The 21,502-nt window shown below is 43.1% G+C and overlaps 1 protein-coding gene across 1 annotated transcript in view; it reads left to right on the top strand.

The window, feature by feature from the left end:
- Positions 1–21,502, top strand: part of adarb2 (adenosine deaminase RNA specific B2 (inactive)) — a 225,697-nt gene that overhangs the window by 198,011 nt on the left and 6,184 nt on the right. Inside the window, exons 6-9 of the mRNA XM_074622661.1 lie at positions 1,331–1,482; positions 3,892–4,060; positions 10,006–10,187; positions 21,126–21,307. Of these exons, the coding sequence (XP_074478762.1) occupies positions 1,331–1,482; positions 3,892–4,060; positions 10,006–10,187; positions 21,126–21,307 (685 nt within the window). The remainder of the gene's footprint in view (positions 1–1,330; positions 1,483–3,891; positions 4,061–10,005; positions 10,188–21,125; positions 21,308–21,502) is intronic.

Here is a 21,502-nt window from a genome sequence, read left to right as displayed (position 1 = left end):
ACTGAACACTGGCTCTAGAGAGGGCCATTCACGTTTTTGCGTCAGCCACCGTAGTTCTCCTACACGCTCAACACACGGGAGAAGTTTCAGTTGGTTGCAATCTGCAACCTCACCCGCTAGATGCCGCCAAATGCTACACAGTGCACCTTTAACTGTCCTAAAAAAAAATCCTGTAACCTATTATTTTATCACTAATCCATCTGACTGATTTCAGCATCTTTTCTAATGAATCATATCCATCCAGTCAAAAAATAAGCACTTGGGCACTCTTGCGCGGCATCGCTCTCCACATTGACAACAATGGATTTGAGCATGCAAAAGACGTGGCATGTGGCCACGAACCGGGATATTAGAATTTCCCTGATTCCCTCGACAAAAAGCCAAAGGGATTTTTCCTTTGGGTTTTGGATTATTGCAGAAAATCAACTCTGTGGCAAACAATACTTACACGTTTCTGGCAATCGCCAGAAGTAAAAAGTTAACGTTAGGCTATGAACAAACTACACCACGGTCGCATGAGCGCGAGTAGACACAACGAGGTAAAGGAGGAGTTGACATGAAAATGTTAAGTTGTCTCATTTTCTCTTGTTGGCAACCGCCTTTTTTAAGACACATAAAGGCATCAAAATTCACAACGAATTACTGACCTATTTTATGTTGTAGAACAAAACGTTAAAATCTCTTCAGCATTCAAAAAAACCATTGACTTCCAGACAAGGGAACCGGAAGTGCTAAAATGCTAACTCATTTCCGGATTTTAGGACTCTATTGTGTCTAGTGTGTTTATTTATGCCAAACAACCAATGTGCTGATTGTACTGACGTTAGCTGTAACGTTAGCTAGCTAGCAACATGCGCACCAGCTCGTCTTTCCATTGACTTTCTATGCAGTTGTACCATGTGTAATCACACCATAGCAGTAGCTATGAAACCGTTTATTTGCAGTGCCAGTAAAACCTGCAGCACTCAACATATTTATCATATTCCTGCATGTTTGTTTTTATATAATAATAACCATTATTTTAACTTGGCTAATTCTTTATTTGACCTTCATTGTGACACTTTCACAACTCAAATGCAAAGTATATGTGGACCACAAGTTAAACTCACTCTCCCCCGTCTCCCATGAGACATTTGGACAGCCTGAGTAATGTCCAGGAGTCTCGTCTGACAGCAGGAGAATGGACTATGGTCAGAGAGAGAGCCAGTGTCCACCTCTCTCTGTCCCTGCCTCACTTCATCATTGGAAACGAAAAGTGGAAATCTGTTTGCTGCGCCGTGATGAATGGTGCCACCTTTCTCATCAGTCTCCCTCTCGTTTTCTCTTAAAGTAAACGGCCGGAGGACTGGGAGGAGTCGATATTCGTGCGGCACAAGGAGTGCGGCTACAGGTTGAGAGACAACGTCCATTTCCACATGTACATCAGCACCTCGCCGTGTGGGGACGGGAGGCTCAACTCGCCCTATGAAATCACCAGTGACCGTAAGACACCCGGCCTTTCTGTTTCTTTTTGTTTTACGTAGGTTGCCGAAAACAGATCAAAATAAAGTTCTTTTTAATATCTTCAGGATCTTTTTGGGTATCCTTTTTCCTCACAAATGCACGCTTTATCTTCCATTTCTATGTAATGTAATCACTGTCATTTTCTCTATCATCAGTCAGTCAGGTTTGTAGAGAGATCATTTTCTCTGGCAGATATTCTGAAAGCCACTGCTCTGCTTTTTTTTTTTTTTCTCCAGACACTGTCAAGAAGCTGGCATCCTTTTCATGTCACATCCCGTCTTTGGCCTCTTTCAGCCACGCTGTGCTGACTAGATGACATTTTATTGCTTACCCACTGAAAATAAATTGTATATTCATTTAGACGGTTCGCCCAGCATTTTTTCTGGTGGCCTACGAGTTCAGAAATGTAATCTGGACTGCAGTTTCCATCAGTAGAATGTATATATACCCCCCCACACCCTTCTCCTTTCATCACGGACTGAAGCTGCTATTCAGCTCTCTGAATATACACTACAGTGCAGTGCATGGTGTGATTTCCATGAAACCAGTGAGGATGGAAATGCTGATGCTGTCATTGGAGAAGCCTTTGAACTTGACGTTTGTGGTCATTAAACCTCTTAAATGTTCTCCAGTGCGCTCTCAGAGATTAGAAAATTACTTAATACCTTTTCCTGACTGTTCTTAAACATTTCTGAGCTGGAAACCGGGGCTTAATTTTTAGCTGCTGTCACATCAGCCGAAGCAGCAGCCGTGGAGGAAGAGAGAAGGAAGGAGAGTTTAAGCCTTAAGAAATAAGAGGTTATTAAAACAAAAACAGCGATTTATTTGTGTTCACTCTGTCACCCTATTAGGGAGATATCCATGTTGTAATTTAACTGAAAGCAAGAAAAATAATATTTATAATTTATCCTGTGCCTGTTTGTTGTTTCCTTCTTCCTGAAAGTTTCTTTTTCCGATACTATGCAGACTATTTACGAATTTTGTATACTTTAAAGAGGACCTATTATGCTTATTTTCAGATTCATACCTGTATTTGTGGTTTCTTCTAGAACATGTTTGCATGCTTCGATATTCAAAAAACGCTTTACTTTTCTCATACCGGCTGTGCTACAGCACCTCTTTTCACTCTCTGTCTGAAACGTTATGTTTGAGTTCCTGGCCCCGCCCTCTTGAAAAGCCCAGTCTGCTCTGATTGGTCAGCTGGCCCACTCTGTTATGATTAGTCAACCGAACCAAACTCTTCAGACTCCGCTCCAGCTCCGCTCTAACTAACTTTTTTTGAGGGCATGCCAAACTAGCCGCTAGGCAAAATGTGTTACTTGGTGACATCACCACGTTACGGAAGAAAAAGGCGGGACTTCCAGCGAGACGTTTCAGGCAGTTCAGGAGCAGTGTTTCTGTGGGGGTGTTACTCCCTTTGTCTGGACTTTGGGCTTTGTAACTTTGCAGACCTTTTACATGCACAAAAAAAACTATGTAACACACTAAAGGAAAAGGGAAAAAGCACAAAAGCATAATAGGTCCCCTTTAATTAACAATGTTAGCGCCCGTAGAGGTCATGCTGCCTTGTACACCCACATGAAACCACATGAAAGCGGTTTAAAAAGATCAAGGCCCTGTGCTCTCACTAACGGGGTTGTATTCATACAATACCACGTCACACTGTACCCAATATAAACAGTCCCAAGTTCATCAAGGGTGCATCGAAACTGCTTCATTCAGGATAATGGTTCCTTCTCCTTCCTTCCAAACCGCAGGCTGCTCTGTACACCCAGCAACAATCCAGTCAAATGCTTACTTCATTAACAATTAGGCAGCCAACGGTCCCAAGATAATACATTTAATTCCCTAAATGACGCCGTTAACCTCATTTAAACTTTTGCTTTGAAAGGAAATGCAATGTTTATCCTCCACTGGAAACTGTACCTGTCATCGTATTAAAATATATAATAGTAATAAGTTGTTGGCTTACCATAATATTGGATAAACATTTATGTTAAAAACAGTTTAAATTGCATGTAGCTAGTTACACATGAACCTCAATAATTAGTAGCTGAGAACTTCTCTAATTACATAGAAAATGTAACACGTAAGAGCTAATGTGTATAGTGGATCATTTTCTATAATATATTGAAAGCAGTATTGAAAAAAATGTACCTGTTGTCTTTGTGACCTGGTGCATTTTGAGTAAATTTGATCAAAAGTCTACAAAATGAATCTTGGCTGCTTATTGACGTGATTAGATCTGAAACGCCTTTGTGTTATTTAGAAATAACAGACTTCATTAATAGCTAATTAAATTGGGTATCCAGCAAAGCTGTGTAATAAGAGATGACATAATGTAGACTGATGAAGCTCAGGCTGTGCTTGTGTGTGTTGTGTTGGCAGTACACAGCAGCAGACACCTCTTGAGAAAGCACCGCAGCCACCTGCGGACCAAAATCGAGTCAGGCGAGGGGACGGTGCCGGTGCGATGTCGGGGGCCCGTCCAGACGTGGGACGGCGTCTTACAGGGCGAGCAGCTCATCACCATGTCCTGCACCGACAAGATCACAAGGTCAGTGCTTTCAGGTGTTACCTCTGGGTTTAAAACGGTCTAGCTTTCTGGGTTTAAGGCTTTTCTTTTTCTTTTTGGCACTCTTTCTGTTCAAAATCAAAGCTCTCCCTTTATATTCTGCCTCATTTCACTTATAGATTTTTGTTAAGTTGTTCAAAACTAAATTGGACAAGAGCACCTTTCTGCCATACTGAACATCCTGCTAACTGATTTATACCTCAAAGAACCTGGCCTCCCTTGGCGAGTTTAAACTGGAAATCTAATCAATGTTTTGTCAGATAAAATGCTGTCCTTGCTGTCTTTTGTTGAGCTTACACAGGTTTGATATTGGACTATATAAAATATGCTTCTTTACTTGCAATTTAGACTCAGACTTTATATTTTGTTTGTGTGCAACTTTTTTTCTTAAAGCAAAGAAAGCTGTCAGAGGAGTTCAACAACACCAATGAAAAAACCTTTAAATATAATTTTCTCATTTTCCAATCCCGTCCATACTGAGCATTTTGCCCTATATCTCAGCATGTCATTAATTTCTGTGAAGAAAATTAAATTAAATAGTTCTTTTTAAAGTTTGGATTTAAGATATCGCAAAAAATATATCACAGGATAAGGGCACGGTGAAGACCTAAACACAAGTTATATTCACAGAGCCTTCCCTCTCTGTTAAACAGCCTCGTCCTGCATTAGAAAAGTACGCAGTTAACAAACCAAAGAGCTAATAGAACAATGGTCAAGTGTCAAGGAAAAGAAAACACTGAATTTGTCCAAATAGAAGCCTATTAAGTAAGTACGATTGTATAAATAAATACATTTTACAGACAGACTTGTATTAAAAGTTCCTAAAAATAACAGGAAAACTCATCTCTGATGCAATATTCAAATAATCCGCTCAAAATGCATCCAAATCGCTTGTTTTACACAGACTTCCTGCAGTTATTGCGTTCACTATTTGGATTAATTGTACAGTTTATTAGTTGTTTTGTTCTCTTATTGTTATGTATTGGTTATATTATGAAATATCCATAAAATATGTCACTTGGCCAGGGGTTGTCAGTTTACTCAATGATAGAAACGGGGTCCCTATGCCCCAACATAACCTCCTAACAAACCATGTGATCAACACATCCTTTCACCCAGGAGGTCTGTGGCCTACGTAAGAACAGAAAGGTAGAAGGATTGATTGAAGGGTTAATTTTATTAGGAGATTAGCTTCCTTATGAGAAGGAGTGATCCCTGTTTAAAGAAAGCTCTTTTAAATGTGCTTTATGAACCGGGTAGAGGTTTGTCTGATATTTACCTTGGCGCATTTGTGTGTGTTGGTGCATGTTTGTCTTGCCATGAGCCATGCTGTATATGAAATCCTTTCTAGTCCGGGTGGTGACTATTGATTTCCCATATGTAACTTGAACGGGTAATCCCGTTCTAATGAATTAGTGTATTAACCACGTCATTGTTTTAATCTCCATATCTGTGGGCCTGACTCACATCTAGCGAAGATATTAGTCATACAACCCCTTATCCACTGTGGGGTTTGGGTATTTATTCATTGAAGGGCTTGTTGATAAAATTTTTATGGAGACAAATATTGAGAATGCGACATATAGTTTGAATTTTATCAATGGTATCAATAGCACCTTTAATTGAGACTTTACCAGGTACATGCCAAAATTTAAGGGCAAGGTTTCTATACTGGAATTTCACAAACATGTGCTTTAGGCTTGCTAACAGAGCCAAGCAGATACAGTGTAGTGTCAGTGTAACACTCGTAGCTTACTGTACACAGAGAACAAAAACACAATGGAGCCGGTGTATGGTCTTATTGTTAATGTATCGTCCGCATGTTGGCAAGCCTGCACAGGACAGACGGCAACACTAAATCCAGACAGCTTTGCTCTCCCGCCTCCGTTTTCACACTGCCCTCATGCGTGAGAAGTGAAAGCACCGATGTGTACACACTGGAGCATCTTTACTGGCAGAGGGAGACACACACACACACACACACACACACACACACACACACACGTAATGATATTCCCTTACTGAATCATTTGTGTAATATATGTTCTAAATTTGAAATGGTGAGACGCACTATTAGAGGTGTTAACTGATGATTATGCATCTATGATTAGATACATTTCATTTTTATTTTCTCTGTTCATATACTGTGTTAAAGGAGGCGATTTGTTCCATATCCAGTTGCAGAACATCAGCTTCAAAATTAATTCAGTTTTGAAGACGGTGTATCCAAGTACAAACACATCAGTCAAAATCATGGTTGCTTTAAAGCGAGACTATGTAACCTTTGCTAAACTGTGTTACATGATAATGATAAATACTAAAACAGCAACAGTAGCATGATTAGAAAGATGTCATAAAGTCAATGAAATGTCAATTACACAGCAATATTTATCTAAAGGCCCCGACACACCAAGCCGACGGTCGGCCGGCGGACAGTATGGGGACGTTGGTGAGCGTCTGTCGGCCTGGTTTTTGGGATGCATCCCGCATTGTCGGTTCTAGTCCGCCTGTGTCAGAGGTTTTTTTGAAGTAAGGAAAGCAAGCCAACGAGTAAAGTCAAGAGGGCACACATAGAAGGATCTTCTCATTTTTCATCTCCATCTCATTTAATCATTCCAATACACAGATATTTTCATGGCCATCTGGAATGAAGCTAAGTGGTGAGTGAGAGTGGTGTGAAAATGGTCGGCAAACAGCGCTTTGTTTCATGTACGCCTCATAACAACGACTTGACAGTCATCGGTCTTCCGGTTTTCCTTTTTTGAATGACGAATACGGACTACTACCGCCTGCTGGTGTGGAGAGTTATTTCATCTCACGCAGGCGCATAACGTACATGCTTACCGGCCGTCGGCTGTAGTCTTTGCGGTGTGTTCAAGTGCAACTTTTCGGCCAAGACAAAGACGACGTGAGGCGACAACAGTCGTCCTTCATCGCCGTTAGTTCTTTGATGTCGGCTTGGTGTGTCTGGTGGCTTTAGATTTGCTAATATAAACTAACATTATCCACCACAAGCTACCAGACTAAGTATGAATGTAGCAACAAAATCCTCGAGTATTGACTGTATTGAATTGAGCAACGATATGTTTTGTGGCTTATGAATTCAATTTTTAGTTTTTATGACAAATAACATGTTATTTCTTCAGAAGGTATAAAACTTAAAACAATGCATTAAGTAACACATATCATACTGTTAGGACATGTTGGGGTAACTTGGTGACATTCACAATTTATACTTTAAAGTAAACTATGAAATAAGTAGTAGTACTAGTTGTAGTAGTGCTACTGTGAGGCTGTACTTAGGCCCAGCGGTGCTTTGAGCTAAATGCTAACATTAGCATGCTAAGATTCTCGCAAAGCTAACATGTCGATATTTACCACAGCCACCATCTTAGTCAGGTGTGTTAGCATGCTAACATTTGGGTCCATGGGTCCATGGAACCATGACTTGATGAACTATTTCAATCTGGCCCAAAGTGGTGGACCGTCCAACCAACTGACAGACCGGCGTTACCGTCCCTACAGCCAGCAGGGCTAAAAATACTCCACACACAATGAAGGTGCTCAACAATAGTAATTCTTTACTTCCACCATTGATGTTGCATTTTCTAACATATCTGAAATCGATTTTTAATATAGTCCCAGTTTTTGTGCCAGGACCGGGCCTCAGCAGGAACTGAACCCATGAATTTAGCTTAGTAAGCACCGCACTGTGCCAACTGAGCCATACAGGACTACAGCTGAGCCATTGTGTGTGTGAAAGGACTGGCACAAACACACACACACATAGAGAGGAAGAGAGACAGAGAGAGGTGAACCCTTCTCCTGTGGAGTCGCTGTTAATTTGACCAATTTGATTCAGTTGGCCAGGGCTGGAGATGGTGTGATTAAATCTACCCAGGTCACCAACGGGGGTGAAAGCAATTACTTTACAAAAAAATAGAGTGACGGGGGAGGGAGAAGGGACACCCTGCTCTTCTTCTTCCCTTACACCATCTCCTCCCCTCTCCATCCCGCCAGGCCGCACGGCAGACGCACTCTCTTTGCTCCACAGCCTCCTCTTTACGTTTTTTTTTCTTTTATATCGCTGTAAATGATGGGTGGCCGTCGTTAAAGTGAGTGGGTCACCAAGGGCCAGTTTATCAAGGTCGGGGTGGAGGGTGGAACTGAGAGGAGCTTAGGACCGCAGACTCAACACAGTCACACTCACACACACACTGCTCTGCAGTCTTAAAGTGATCCCCTGGATACTCTTCTTGTCCTCTGTCACACTCATTTTGCAACCTCCCATTACTTTTTTTTATTTCCCCACTTCCTTCAGTTCCTGCACATAATTACAGTTAGTTCAGCCTTGACCATAAGGGATTTTAGGATCTTTGCTCTTATCATAAACATTTTTGATAACGTGCAACGCCCATCATTGCTCCACCTGATGATCACCGTTGTGTTTCCTTAAGCCAGGCCCAATGAAGCTCCTTTGCTAATATTTGATTTGAAGTCGACAGCTGGATTTAATTGAGGGGCCTAAATGGCTTTCATATAACGATGATGTTCTCCATTCCGCTGCAGTTTTATGCAGATGAACACATTACTTTAATGGTCGGCGTTTACCGGGGGAGGGAAGAAAGGATAGATGTGGAGAGACAGAGCGAGAGAGAGAGAGAGAGAGAGAGAAGAGGTCTCCCCCCTCTCCTCTCTTTAAATTCGCACACCCAAGCCAGATGGCTGTCTTTTCTTGCATGAGATTAGAAGATGTTTCTGATTCACGGTGTCGCTTTCTGGGTAAATTAATATTTCAGGCTAAACTATTTCTGTTTTGGTGGAGGTTTGTGTGCGAGCGTGGGCTTTTTGAGCAGAGCTCCTCCTCTCCGTCTGAGAGGGAAGGACAGATCTTGCCGACAGATTGCAGGTAAAGCGTAGGCAGGCGGGCCGCCGCTTTGTGAGCCCGTTTAGTGATTCCCAGAAAGCCGTTGATGTTAATTGACTGCTCGGGAAGCGAAAGAAGCCGTAATGAGTGATTATTAAGTCTGCGAGAAAAAAACAAGCAGCTGCTGTAATTGCATCCATGATAAAGAGACATTGATTAACAAAAAGAACAATGATCTAAAAATTAGTAGCATAATGTGAAGCCTTTGATTGTGCCTCGCATAAGTTCATTAGTCCAGTGCACCGGAGAGTACACAGCTCAGGCACACAGCAGGCTCCCTCTCTCTCTATGAAGGGCAGCAATGATAATAAACACGGTAATTATCATTTTCCATCCATAAATTAGCATCTGCTGGTTAAATAGAGAGGATTTCGACAGTAGGTGGCACATGACCAGCTGGCTACAGTAGCAGGCGTCGGAGCGGCTGGCAGGATTAGCCCCACAGTGATTTTGTGTCACTCGTGGATCCCCCCAAACAAATCCTGAGGCGATCGCCCCTCGCGTTGAGCAATCGAAGGGAAGCTTGCCTGCAGCCCCGTGCAGTGCATTAACCTCGATGGCACTGATGAATGCACACATGGTAATGTGTTGTTCCACGTAGTGAATGCTGATGGACTGACCTTTGGCAGTGTTGTTGTAGGTGGTGGCGATGATGGTTTGTGTCTCTGAACCAGAGAAAATGGAAGAGGACGTGTGCGTGTCTGTTTGTGTGCGCTGTCAGTCCAGCGGCTGTTATTCATCACGTCCCACATCAAGATAATGATCAAATTGTCTACCTGTCATTGAAGCTCTCACATCTGTCTCTCTCCCCTCTCTCCTCCTTTCCCGCCCTGATTCTATCTCTCTTCCCTCGTATTCTCCCCACTCCCCCCAACTGTTGCCTTCCCTCCTTCTTTCCTTCCTTCTTTCATCCACTCAAACTTCCCTTCCTCATCTACTTTACAAAACCACCATACCGCTTTTCTCCCTGACTTCCTCTCCCTTTACTCCCTCCCCTCAGATGGAACATCCTGGGCCTGCAGGGGGCGCTGCTGAGCCACTTCGTGGAGCCGGTGTACCTGCACAGCGTGACCGTCGGCAGCCTGCGCCACACAGGCCATCTGGGCAGAGTTCTGAACCAGCGGCAGGAGCGCCTGGGCCCGCTGCCCGCAACGCACAGACGCAACCAGCCCATGCTCAGCGGTACGACTGCAACACAGACATGTCTCAGTGGGATTTGACGAATTACATTTAGGGGAATACATTGACTCTGGGAAGTCTTCCCACCAGAAAGTGGCACAATGAAATTCATTCACGAGTCCTTTAAATATAGCTAGCACTGGATGCTTGGTCTATATTTTGAGGTGGTCCCTGAACTGTCACAAGGGTGCAGATTTGTGTGTCAAAATTCACAAAAATTGAAAACTGCATATATTTATTTGACTCGTGAGCATATTTACTGATCTCATTGATTCCATTGGGATTAAGTGATTTCTGTCTGAAATGTTGCTGCTTTGGTCAGTTTCCCTGATAAGTGATGAGGCCATGGACTCCCAGGTTATCCAGTTGACCCTGCTACAGTAGATCGTGGCGTAAATATCGACGGTGCAACTGATGCACCGGGGCCCAGAAGCTGCCGGGGGCCCAAAAACCACCTTCCTACACCGTGTCCACACTGAATCAGTTATATGCACTTCTGTTACGTCATGTGAACAATCCACGTAGGCTACCTACCAGCTGTTCGCTCAAGATCAGACTGGAGACGTAACCACTTCTTCCTACGTTTGTTCTTTATAAACAGAAAACACACGATTAATATTGTTATATTTACTGAAAATGACATACAATACAGCCGACAGCAGTGGGAAATGTTAAGCTGTCTGGTGATCTCCCTCCAGCCAGCTGCCTCCTTATTTAGGTTTTTGTAGTGAAATGAGGAGGTATCGTATAGATAACTTTCAACTTCACCAATCAGCCGCTCCTGGTCCATTGAGGCAATTTTAAGGCGAGCGACAGGAATAAGCTGGGAAACAGCTGGGCGTCTGACAAAAGTTCAGCTCAAAACGGCGTGCCACGTCGCGCTGCGTCGCTCACGGCTGGGACATTCCAATAAAAAAAGGACATAGTTCTTAAGCAGTGTTGTTAATGACTTTACAGGGCACAAGACCTGTAGGGTAAACTTCTAATGGTTTATTTTTTCTCATTATTGAGTGGAATCAGGGATTTAAATCTATATCACTGTAATTGTTACATATCATATGCTGGAAAATGCGCACCTACTGTTATCTGTCTCTTTCAGGGCAGGGTGTTAAGTTAGTGTCGATGAATTTGGGCTCCGGCTGCTGTCCCTGGTGCTGATCTAAGGCTGGTTTGTAGTATGGAAGTTGCATGGTGAGACTCTCCATGGTGGCATTGCAATGTCTGCTTTGCAATTGTCTGGAGTGGTTGTGTGTGTACGTGCATGTGTGCGCAGGAGCGTGTGCTTGTGTTCGGGACGAGGGCCCAAGAAAAAGATTTGCACCGGGGCCAATCACAATTATGTTACGCTGCTGGACACAAGCATTATCTCAAAAATAGTAGTACTTGATTTGATTAGTGATTTTATAGCACTGCAGCTGAAAGTCACTGCATGAGATTGCTCACCTAAACCTTTATAACATCAACTAAATTTAGTCAATTTAATTATTTATTTTTTAAATCGTTTTTTGCTACTTTCTAAGTTAATATGGAAAACAGTCGCCTATTTACACATCCAGCCGATATGGAGCAACATTATCATTCATTTGGAGTTGTGTTTGTGTCCACCTGATGAATGTAAGTCCAATATTCACTACTCTGTTATCTCTGTGTTGCCCTCTACCAACTTAACTGAAAATCACTATTTAAACTCACTAAGCCAGGAATTCACCAGCCCAGTCCCACAGCAAAATGGGTAATAGGCCCGCCTGTCATGTTTTGTGACGCCGAGACATGAATATTACACGCCTGCATGAAGGTGCAGTGTTATGTAGTGACGGAAGTCTAACCTCAGAGGTAGTTACGTAGTATATAAAGTGAGAAAGACCACTTATGGTGAGTGGGTATGGGGGTTGATGGGTCCAACAAACACAGGACTGCCAAGCGGGAGACCCCTGTTCGTGACCAGTATTTTGTTTAGCAAGTTACGTTAGTGACGTTTGTCACGTGTTGTCTGTACTGACGTTACGTTGGTTCCATACGTGTTTCCGTACGTGTTTTATTTAGTTTACATACTTATTTTAAGCCCCACCATGATGTTTGCCCTTAACCTAACTAAGTGTTTTTTTTTGCCAAATCCTAAGTAAGTGGCTTTGACGCCCCCTGCTGGTACTGCACGTTCATACAGGCGTGTAATATTCACGTCTCTGCGAGGCAAAATGTGACACTGGCACGCTATCCTCTGGAGGACAGGCGGGTCTATTACATGCTTTGGAGTGATATCGGGTTGAATTTACTGTACAGGTTGGTTGAGTGAAGTGCTTGCATTTTTGGCTTTCAATTGGTCTAGTGAGAGTTTTTTTCCCTAGTCTTTTAGATTCTCCAGCTAAAGGACAGAGTGTGCTTTCTCTTGTCAGTCTGCGTTTAAACAGTGACAGACCTGTCTGAAGCATCTCTGTGTTTTCAGATGGGGCCATCCCATACAGAAATCCTGGGCCATATATATATATACAGTATCTATTTTCAGAGGTTCTTTTTAATAAATATGTCAGCTCCAAACCAAGTCATCGAATCACAACAGATCACACATGTACCACCCACCCACACACCCACACACACATACTTATCAAACTCATGTACCACTGCTTCGCTACAGTTACATTGTGCCAGCCAGACAAGCAACAGCTATGAAGTTGTCTGGCACGTCTGCCTCCAGGGCTCCGCTGAGACCCGAGGCTTTCATTTGTAGCGAAGATGAATACTGGAAGAGGATCTGAATGACACCCAACTTGTAGAAACTGCATCAGCCATCACTTCAGATCTAGGCCAGTCAGAGTGGCTGAGCGACAAAGACGCACAGCGATGTAGGGCACACTTTCTTTCTAGGGATCATTGATGAGAACAAAGACGGTGGCAATCACATATTAGGAACCACCGTGTGTGTGTGTGTGTGTGTGTGTGTGTGTGTGTGTGTGTGTGTGTGTGTGTGTGTGTGTGTGTGTGTGTGTGTGTGTGTGTGTGTGTGTGTGTGTGTGTGTGTGTGTGTGTGTGTGTGTGTGGCTTGTGTGGGCTTGTGTGGGCTTGTGGGCATGTTATTATTTGAGCATATTTTTGTTATGCTAAATGTAGTACCTGTGAAGGTTTCTGGACAATATTTTTCATTGTTTTGTGTTGTTAATTGATTTCTAATAATAAATATATTATGGCGGTCAATCGATTGAAATATTTAATTGTGATTAATCACATGATTGTCCATAGTTAATCGTGATTAATTGCAAATTAATCAAATTTATCTGTTCAAAATGTACCTTAAAGGGAAATTTGTTTAGTATTTAATACTCTTATCAGCATGAGAGTGGGCAAATATGCTGCTTTATGCAAATGTATGTATATGTTTATTATTGGAAATCAATTAACAACACAAATCAATGACAAATATTGTCCAGAAACCCTCACAGGTACTGCATTTAGCATAAAAAATAAGCTCAAATCATAACATGGCAAACTGCAGCCCAACAACAGCTGTCAGTGTGTCAGTGTGCTGACTTGACTATGACTTGCACAAAACTGCATGTGCTTATCATAAAGTGGGCATGTCTGTAAAGGGGAGATTCGTGGGTACCCATAGAACCCATTTTCATTCACATATCTGGAGGTCAGAGGTCAAGGGCCCCCTCTGAAAATGGCCATGCCAGTTTTTCCTCACCAAAGTTTAGCATAGGTTTGGAGCGTTATTTAACCTCCTTCGAAGCTAGTATGACATGGTTGGTTACCAATGGATTCCTTCGATTTTCTAGTTCAATATGATGCTAGGACCTCCACTCTAAAGATATATAGATATATAGATATAGATAAATCTGCTACATTCTCCATATCAACCATACTTTTCAAGTATACTTCTTGAAGGGCACAGGAGCTCTTTGCGTTGCAGGGCTCTGCTCCGGGTAATTGGGTGCCCTGAGGATGAATATTTTGTGAGGCCTATCCTCATCAAGATTGATAAATGTAGTGAATTGTCCTCTGTTGATGATAGTTGGGACAAATTTATCATTGAATCCTCCGACCACGGCCTCAGCGAGCATTTCTCATGATTTGTTCAATGGCTTTTATGAATTGAGTTGTCCTGAATGGAGTTTTAGGTTTTAGATATTACAGGCTGCAGTTAATATTTGGAGAACTGTGCTCCGGTATGATCCACATCAATCATACTTACTTATAATATTATGTTATTCACTCTAACTATAATAAACTTTGCGGTAAGTGTATAGTTGTTTTAATGACTATATACAGTAGTTTTTTTTCAAGAATGATGCAGCAGAATGTCCTTTACATTTTTCTTAGTGTTGAGGGTTTGTTGAGTTGACGAATGATATAGACATGCCCTTTACCTTCAGACATCCTCTTTACTCAAAACAGCAAATGCTCTGCCCTCCCCTCTGACACGCCTGACACACAATGATGTGTGTTTTCTGTGTGTCCACACATCGCAAACTGTCAGATCTTTGCACCTGCAGCACCTCGAGTAGCTGCAGTCTATTGAAGGGTAGCAGGGTGAAGGAAAAGGAGGAGAGGGAGGAAGATGGACAGACAGTGGAGATGGCCCTACACCAAATCAATGTAATCACAGCCCTTATCAGACAGCCATTCAACCTGAAGGGAGCTCGGACAGAGAGAGACAGACAGGGTGAGGAGGAAGAGAGGGAGACAGCAAGGCAGGAGGGGAATAAAGAAAAAGAGAGCTTCGGTTGCATTCTGATGTCTGTGTGCGCACCCCCCCCCACACACACACACACACACCCACCTCCTCTCATCTCCTCCTCCATCCTTTCATTGGCTCTGATGAGCTCCCCGGCTATTGTGTGTCCAGGGTTATTTAAAAGCAACACCCCTAGAGGAAATTCCTGGTGATCGCAGTGCCCGCTCTTATCGCATTCAGCCAAAGCAGCTACACCTGAAGCCCCGAGGGCCAAACACATCGACGGGCTGACTTGTCCTTCACTCTCGTCCTGCTGTTCACTTCCACCGCAGCGTGAACAGAAAGCGTGGCAGGGCTTTGTCGTTTTTGGGTTAGAAGAATCAGTCGATAACAGGAAACATTAATAAGGGTTGTTCACCACCAGTTTTGCAGCTGATTGAGGAGACATGCTTGTTGTACAGCTACACCCTGCTTTATTCACATTTCACAATTTCAAATTGTAACCCCTTATACTACTTGTTACTGAAAAAAAAAAAAGCCAAAATTGCTGTAATGTGTTACTAAGTAATGCGGTACTGTCCAAGACTGAACCAGCCAGATACATGTGTCAGACCCATGCTCCACTCCTGCTGCTAGTGAGCTCAGAACAGAGCTAGACCTGTTGGTTTTATACATAGACTATATATATATTAAGATGGACAAAAGTGTCGCCACAATATAGATAGATAGATAGATAGATAGATACTTTATTGTCATTGTCATTGAAAACAACGAAAAACAGTTTAGCAGCTCTTTGCAGTGAAAAACAAACATTAAAACATTCAGTCACAGAACAATAAATAAGTGGATCATCATCATAAAGTGCAAATTATGGTTCAGCAGCTGGTGTCCTCAGCCTTTGGGGGGGGTTCTACACACTTGACAGCCTGTGGGTAAAAGCTGTTTCGTAGTCTGTTGGTGTGTGTTTTAATTGTCCTGTATCTCCTTCCGGAGGGAAGGAGAGCAAACAGTACATGTCCAGGGTAGGTGGGGTCTTTGGAGATACAGCTGGCTTTCTTACAGAGCCGACCAGTGTATAGGTCACTGAGGGGGGGTAATGTGGTCCCAATCACTTTTTCCGCCATCCTCACCACCCGCTGCAGGTCCCTCCTGTTCTCCACTGTGCAGCTAGCAAACCACACAGTGCAGCAGTAGGTCAGGAGGCTCTCAATGGTTGCCCTATAGAAGTTGATCAGCAGGTGTTGAGGAAGGTGAGCCTGTTTCAGCTTCCGGAGGAAGTAGAGTCTCTGCTGGGCCTTCCCCACCTGATGAGAGATGTTTTTGGACCAGGTGAGGTCTGACGAAATGTGGACTCCGAGGTACGTGAAGCAGTCCACCCTCTCCACCTCCTCTCCACGTACGCAGAGGGCAGAGTGCTCCTCCCGTCTTGCTCTCCTGAAGTCTATTATCATTTCTTTTGTTTTTGTTGTGTTTAAATCCATGTTGTTATGGAACACCATTGTGTCAGATGTTGGATCTCCTCCCTGTAGGCTGTCTCGTTGTTGGTTATCAGTCCTACTACAGCAGTGTCGTCTGCAAATTTGACCATGGTGTTGGTGGGGTGAATAGTTGAGCAGTCATATGTGAAGAGGGAGTAGAGAAAAGGACTGAGGACTCACCCCTGTGGTGTTCCAGTGCTCAGGTTCAGAGTGGCCGAGGTGTGGTCTGTTCCTGAGGAAGTCCAGCACCCATGTGCTCAGTGAACTGCCTAAGCCCAAGTTGCTCAATTTTTGAACCAGTTTGTGTGGAATTATTGTGTTGAAAGCAGAACTGAAATCCACAAACAGCATCCTTACATATGTGTTGTTGTGATCCAGGTGTGTAAGGGCTGCGTGAAGAGCTGTTGTGATTGCATCATCCGTCGATCTGTTTGTCCGATAAGCGAACTGGTGTTGGTCAAGATCGGCAGGGATGACAGTTTTAATGTGGGACAGAACTAGTCTCTCGAAACATTTTGTGATAATGGGGGTTAGAGCAACTGGCCGGTAGTCATTCAGGCAGTTCACTTTGGTTTTCCTGGGTACAGGGACGATGGTGGTTTCCTTAAGGCATGTGGGAACAACAGACTGTTCAAGTGAGAGGTTGAAGATGGTTGTAAATACCCCTGTTAGCTGGTCTGCACAGGCCTTAATGATTCGTCCGGAGACCCCATCTGGTCCTGACGCTTTCCTGATGTTGACTCGGCGCAGGACGGATTTGACCTGGTGGTGTTGGAGCTTTATCGGTTGGTCCTTCTCAGTTAGTGCAGGTTGGATGTTGGTTTCCTTGTTTTCCCGGTCGAACCGAGCGAAGAAGTGATTCAGGGTATCAGGAAGCGTGTTGTCTGTGGGACTTGAGGCTGTGCGGTTGTCTTTGTAGCCAGTGATGGTTTTTATCCCCTGCCACATGCTCTTGGAGTCATTGTTCTTAAAGTGCTCCTCCAATATCCCGGATACGGGAGCTGCCCTCTTGAGGTTTTGATGTCATTTGGAGCCAGGGGATCCCGCCCACACACACTAGTGAGAGAAAATCACAGCTGCCAGTCATGACGTCTCATCCCCTTTATTATAGCATCAAATAACTAATTAAAACCAGAAAAAAGATCGTTTGAACATGATGATACGTGATCAGAACTACCTAAAATGACAGATACCATCTTTGGGAAAAATGTATTTAATGTGTACTTAGGCTTTTTAGTTTGTCCCATGTCCCATCCGCTAACATTGAGGGGGCGGGCTTTATGACCTATACTGCAGCCAGTCACCAGGGGGCGATCGAGATGTTTTGGCTTCACTTTTGGGGAGCGGTCATGTCGTCCATCTTTATGTTCAGTCTGCTGTTTTATATGATGGAAGGTTGCTTCAACAATTTAAAAATAAAAAAATTATAGGATGTAATATTTGTCGTAATTATTTTACATCCCTAAATTCAGCATGTATCAAGAAGATAAATATAGAAGATATAAGATAAATATATATATATATATATACTCTCACACAGCACTTTACCCCCAACTACTTCGATCATAAGTGTTTCAGAGATTTGAACCAGCAACCTTTCAGTCACATCAGCCTTTCTCATGAATGAGTCGCTGCCTATAACGCAGACACTGAAGAAGGCCGTCTTTTCACATGCCTGTTGCTTCACTACTAATCCTCTGCTGTTCCACCCCCATGAGGAACACTTCTGAAAACCCTGCAGTACTACAGTAATGCAGGATAGATGCAATGTGTACACACAAACACACAGGCTATGCCGTATTGTGTCTCTACAGAAGCCTCAGATATTAAGCCGTGGGTATATGTGTGTACTGTACGGTTCTGAATCCCATAACCAAAGGCTCTAATTCTGCCTCTTTCATGTCTGCCAAACACTTCCCAGAAGAGAAATTGATCAAGTCTTCAATGAGGGAAAAATCAAATTGGCTATTACAGAAACAGAGGAGTCAAGTCCATTGAAGGGATGAAATGAGCCATGAATGGAGCGAGAGAAAGGGAAAAGGCAGGATGGATAGGAGGGTCTTTTGTTCAAAGAGGTGCGTCTCCACAAGAGAGAAGAGATGGGTAATAAGAGACTTGGAGGATTGTTACCGTGGCAGGCAATTCATTCCAGCTCCAAGGAGCTGCAGAAAAGAAGAGCCGAGATTGGTGAATGGAAGAGTGAAGACGGGAAAATGAGTGTAGCAAGGAGGGAGATGATCTTCAGGCATGTATTGTGGTATTGTACATCAGGTATTGTACTATAACAAGCTGTCTGTCAGACGGTGAGATCAAAGGCAACTGTTGTTCACCCGTCGCACAGAATCTGTGCTGATTTTCTGTGAAGGTACCTTTAACATTGCATGATATAATAAATAACTGGGTTGGAAGTCAAGGTGAAATCCAAGACAGCGATTCCTTTCTGAAGGCAGTTTTACAGATTTGGAGTGGATATAATGTTCAAGTAGTCAGGTCTTGTTAGCCTAGATGCTATAAATGTTAAGTATATCTCTGGCGCTATTACACATATTGCAACACAAAGCAATATATTGTAATGTAATTGAAAGTAAACATCAAACAGTTTCAGCTTTGATGATGTTCAGATGAAGACACAGAGCTATAGAGTGCTACAGGAATGAGTCCTAAAAGCCGGAAATGAGCTAGCATTTTAGCAATTCCGGTTCCCTCGTCTGGAAGTCAATGGGTTTTTAGTTAGATGCCTGAAATAAGGTCTGTGGTTAACACAAGCTTTAGAGATTTTAATGTTGTTCTGCGACATAAAATAACATCAATAAATACCCCACCCGTGAATTTTGAAGCTTTTATATGTCTTAAAAAAGGCGGTTGCTAAATGAAACTACAAAACGTCATCGCGCCGACTCGTCCACCTTTACAGCCTCGTTGTGTATACTCGCGCTCATGCGACCGTGGTGTAGTTCATGTATAGCCTAACGTTAGCTATTTACTTCTCGAGATTGCATTCCCGCTTCAAAAATCATGGAAGTGGTGTTCATTTGTGAAGATTATCTCGCTGAACAAAATGTGCAAGTATCATAAACAAAGAGCTTCTTTTCTCAATAATCCAAAACCCAATGGAAAAATCCCACTGGCTTTTTGTCGAGGGAACCGGGGCGATGCTAACTTCCTGGTTGGCCTACAAAAATACATCCTCCCTGGAGCACTCTATTAGCTTCCCTGGCAAACAGATGAGCAATTTGTTCTTGTCGTTTTATTTTATCATTAAAATGATTTATAAATAGTTTACTTTTTTGCATATAGGCATATGTACTAGCTAAGCGTTAGATGAGAACACCTTGCTCTGCCCAATGGTACTGTAACCAAATCCACCCACCAAGCTCACAAATGAACACTATATACTGTATATAGTTTGTTTAATCTGTACAAAAACTAAAGTGTATAAATGACACGTTGTGGTTTTACAGGGGGTGACAGTATGTGTCAAACTATTTCCGTTAGCTTAAGGGATGCTGGTAGGAAAATGTTGTTATCTTCGGACAGAGCCAAGCGAGCTTATTCCCCGTTCCCTGTCTTTACGCTAAGCCAAGCTAACCAGCTGCTAGCTAGCTTCATACTTACTGTACAGACATGAGAGTGGTGTCAGGTTTCTCATCAAACTCTCGGCAAGAGAGCAAATTATATCCTTAAATGTCAAACTATTCCTTCAGTTTGAAGTGAATTGTTAATGGTTAATCGCAAACCATTTACAGCTAACTTAATATTTGGGACAACTGTTGAAAATGAGTCTTTTTGCTAACACAGTGATTTATTTTTCTATTGTCCCCGTTGAAATAGATAAACGTATATGCCTCTTTATCACAGCTGGAAATTTCTGGCAGGTCTGTTTTCCTCACTGTTGGGGGAATCACAAATTCTCAGTTTTCCCTCACCCAGAATATATTGGTAAACTGGTTCCTATCAAACACCTACGGTGGCCTCTAAAGGACATTTTTCTGCCCTGAGCCCTCATTTGTTTCTCACCCCGCTGTCGGCTCTGTTTCCGCCACAGCAGACGCCCGGCACCTCTGCCAACACCCGCGTTCTCGAATGCAGACAGCTAATTCTCTACGTGGAACTCAATGTGACACTCACCTCCACTTTCCCTCTACCTCCGCCTCTCTTTCTCCTTCCTCGACTGATCGCTTTGTGTGCTTTGCTAGCGAGGCTAATTATCTCAGAGAGGGAAGGTGGAGAGGGCGGCGCAGAGACGCAGACAGTCCAGTGTAGGGGAGGGTTCATCTTTGTGACTGGAGATAATGTTTATGGCGTACATAGCTGGCAACACTCCTGTTAACTGTTCTGGAACTCAAGAGCATACAAGCACTCATACAAAGGCAGGAACACGTTGCTTATATGCTCAATAGCCCTCCCGTTCCCACCTCTCTCTCCCCCTCTCTCTGAGGGTATATCAAAGCTTCATATAAACAGCCATGCAGTTTCAGGCCCAGGTTGACTTGGCTTTTTGCAGCGCTGCAAAACTTTATGTCTGCCATTAGCCTCGGGGAGAGAGCGAGGAAAGGGTGAAGGAAGGTTAAACGAAACAACAAAGTGGAGGTTTGACAGGAAAATTGCAAATTTCCACTCTGATACTTGTTTTACTCACAAGTGCATTACATTTTGAAAGCCTTTTATGAAATGTTTTGTTTTACACATTTAAGATAATTTGGATCACCTATGGGGGAATACCTTGAAGTCACTGGAGATTGAACTCACCTAAAGTCAGTCTCTCTCTCCCCTGTGTTGTCGTCCCTGTAGGGCTGAGCAGTGCCGAGTATCAGCAGCCGGGGAAGGCCTCCTGTGTGAGTGTCAACTGGACGCTGGGTGATGGACAGCTGGAGGTGGTCAACACAGCCACCGGACGGAGACGGGACTCAGGGACACCCTCTCGTCTCTGCAAGCACGCCCTGTTCACCCGCTGGAGCAGACTTCACCGCAAGGTGAGGGCAAACATCCACAGGAAGGGTAACGTCAAGACAGAGCTAAATTTAGCTAAATTTATCAGTGGGGAGAAAGAATCTACGAGAGGAATACTTCCTTCCGGTCAGTAGCTGAATTGTATTTTAGGTATGGCTGTCAATCAATTTAAATATTTAATCACGATTAATTGCACGATTGTCTGTAGTTAATCATGA

This window comes from Sebastes fasciatus, chromosome 21 (genome assembly GCF_043250625.1).
Source record: "Sebastes fasciatus isolate fSebFas1 chromosome 21, fSebFas1.pri, whole genome shotgun sequence".
NCBI lineage: Eukaryota > Metazoa > Chordata > Actinopteri > Perciformes > Sebastidae > Sebastes > Sebastes fasciatus.
Note: the sequence above shows the minus strand (reverse complement) of the source record. Positions and strands in the feature narration are given on the sequence as shown.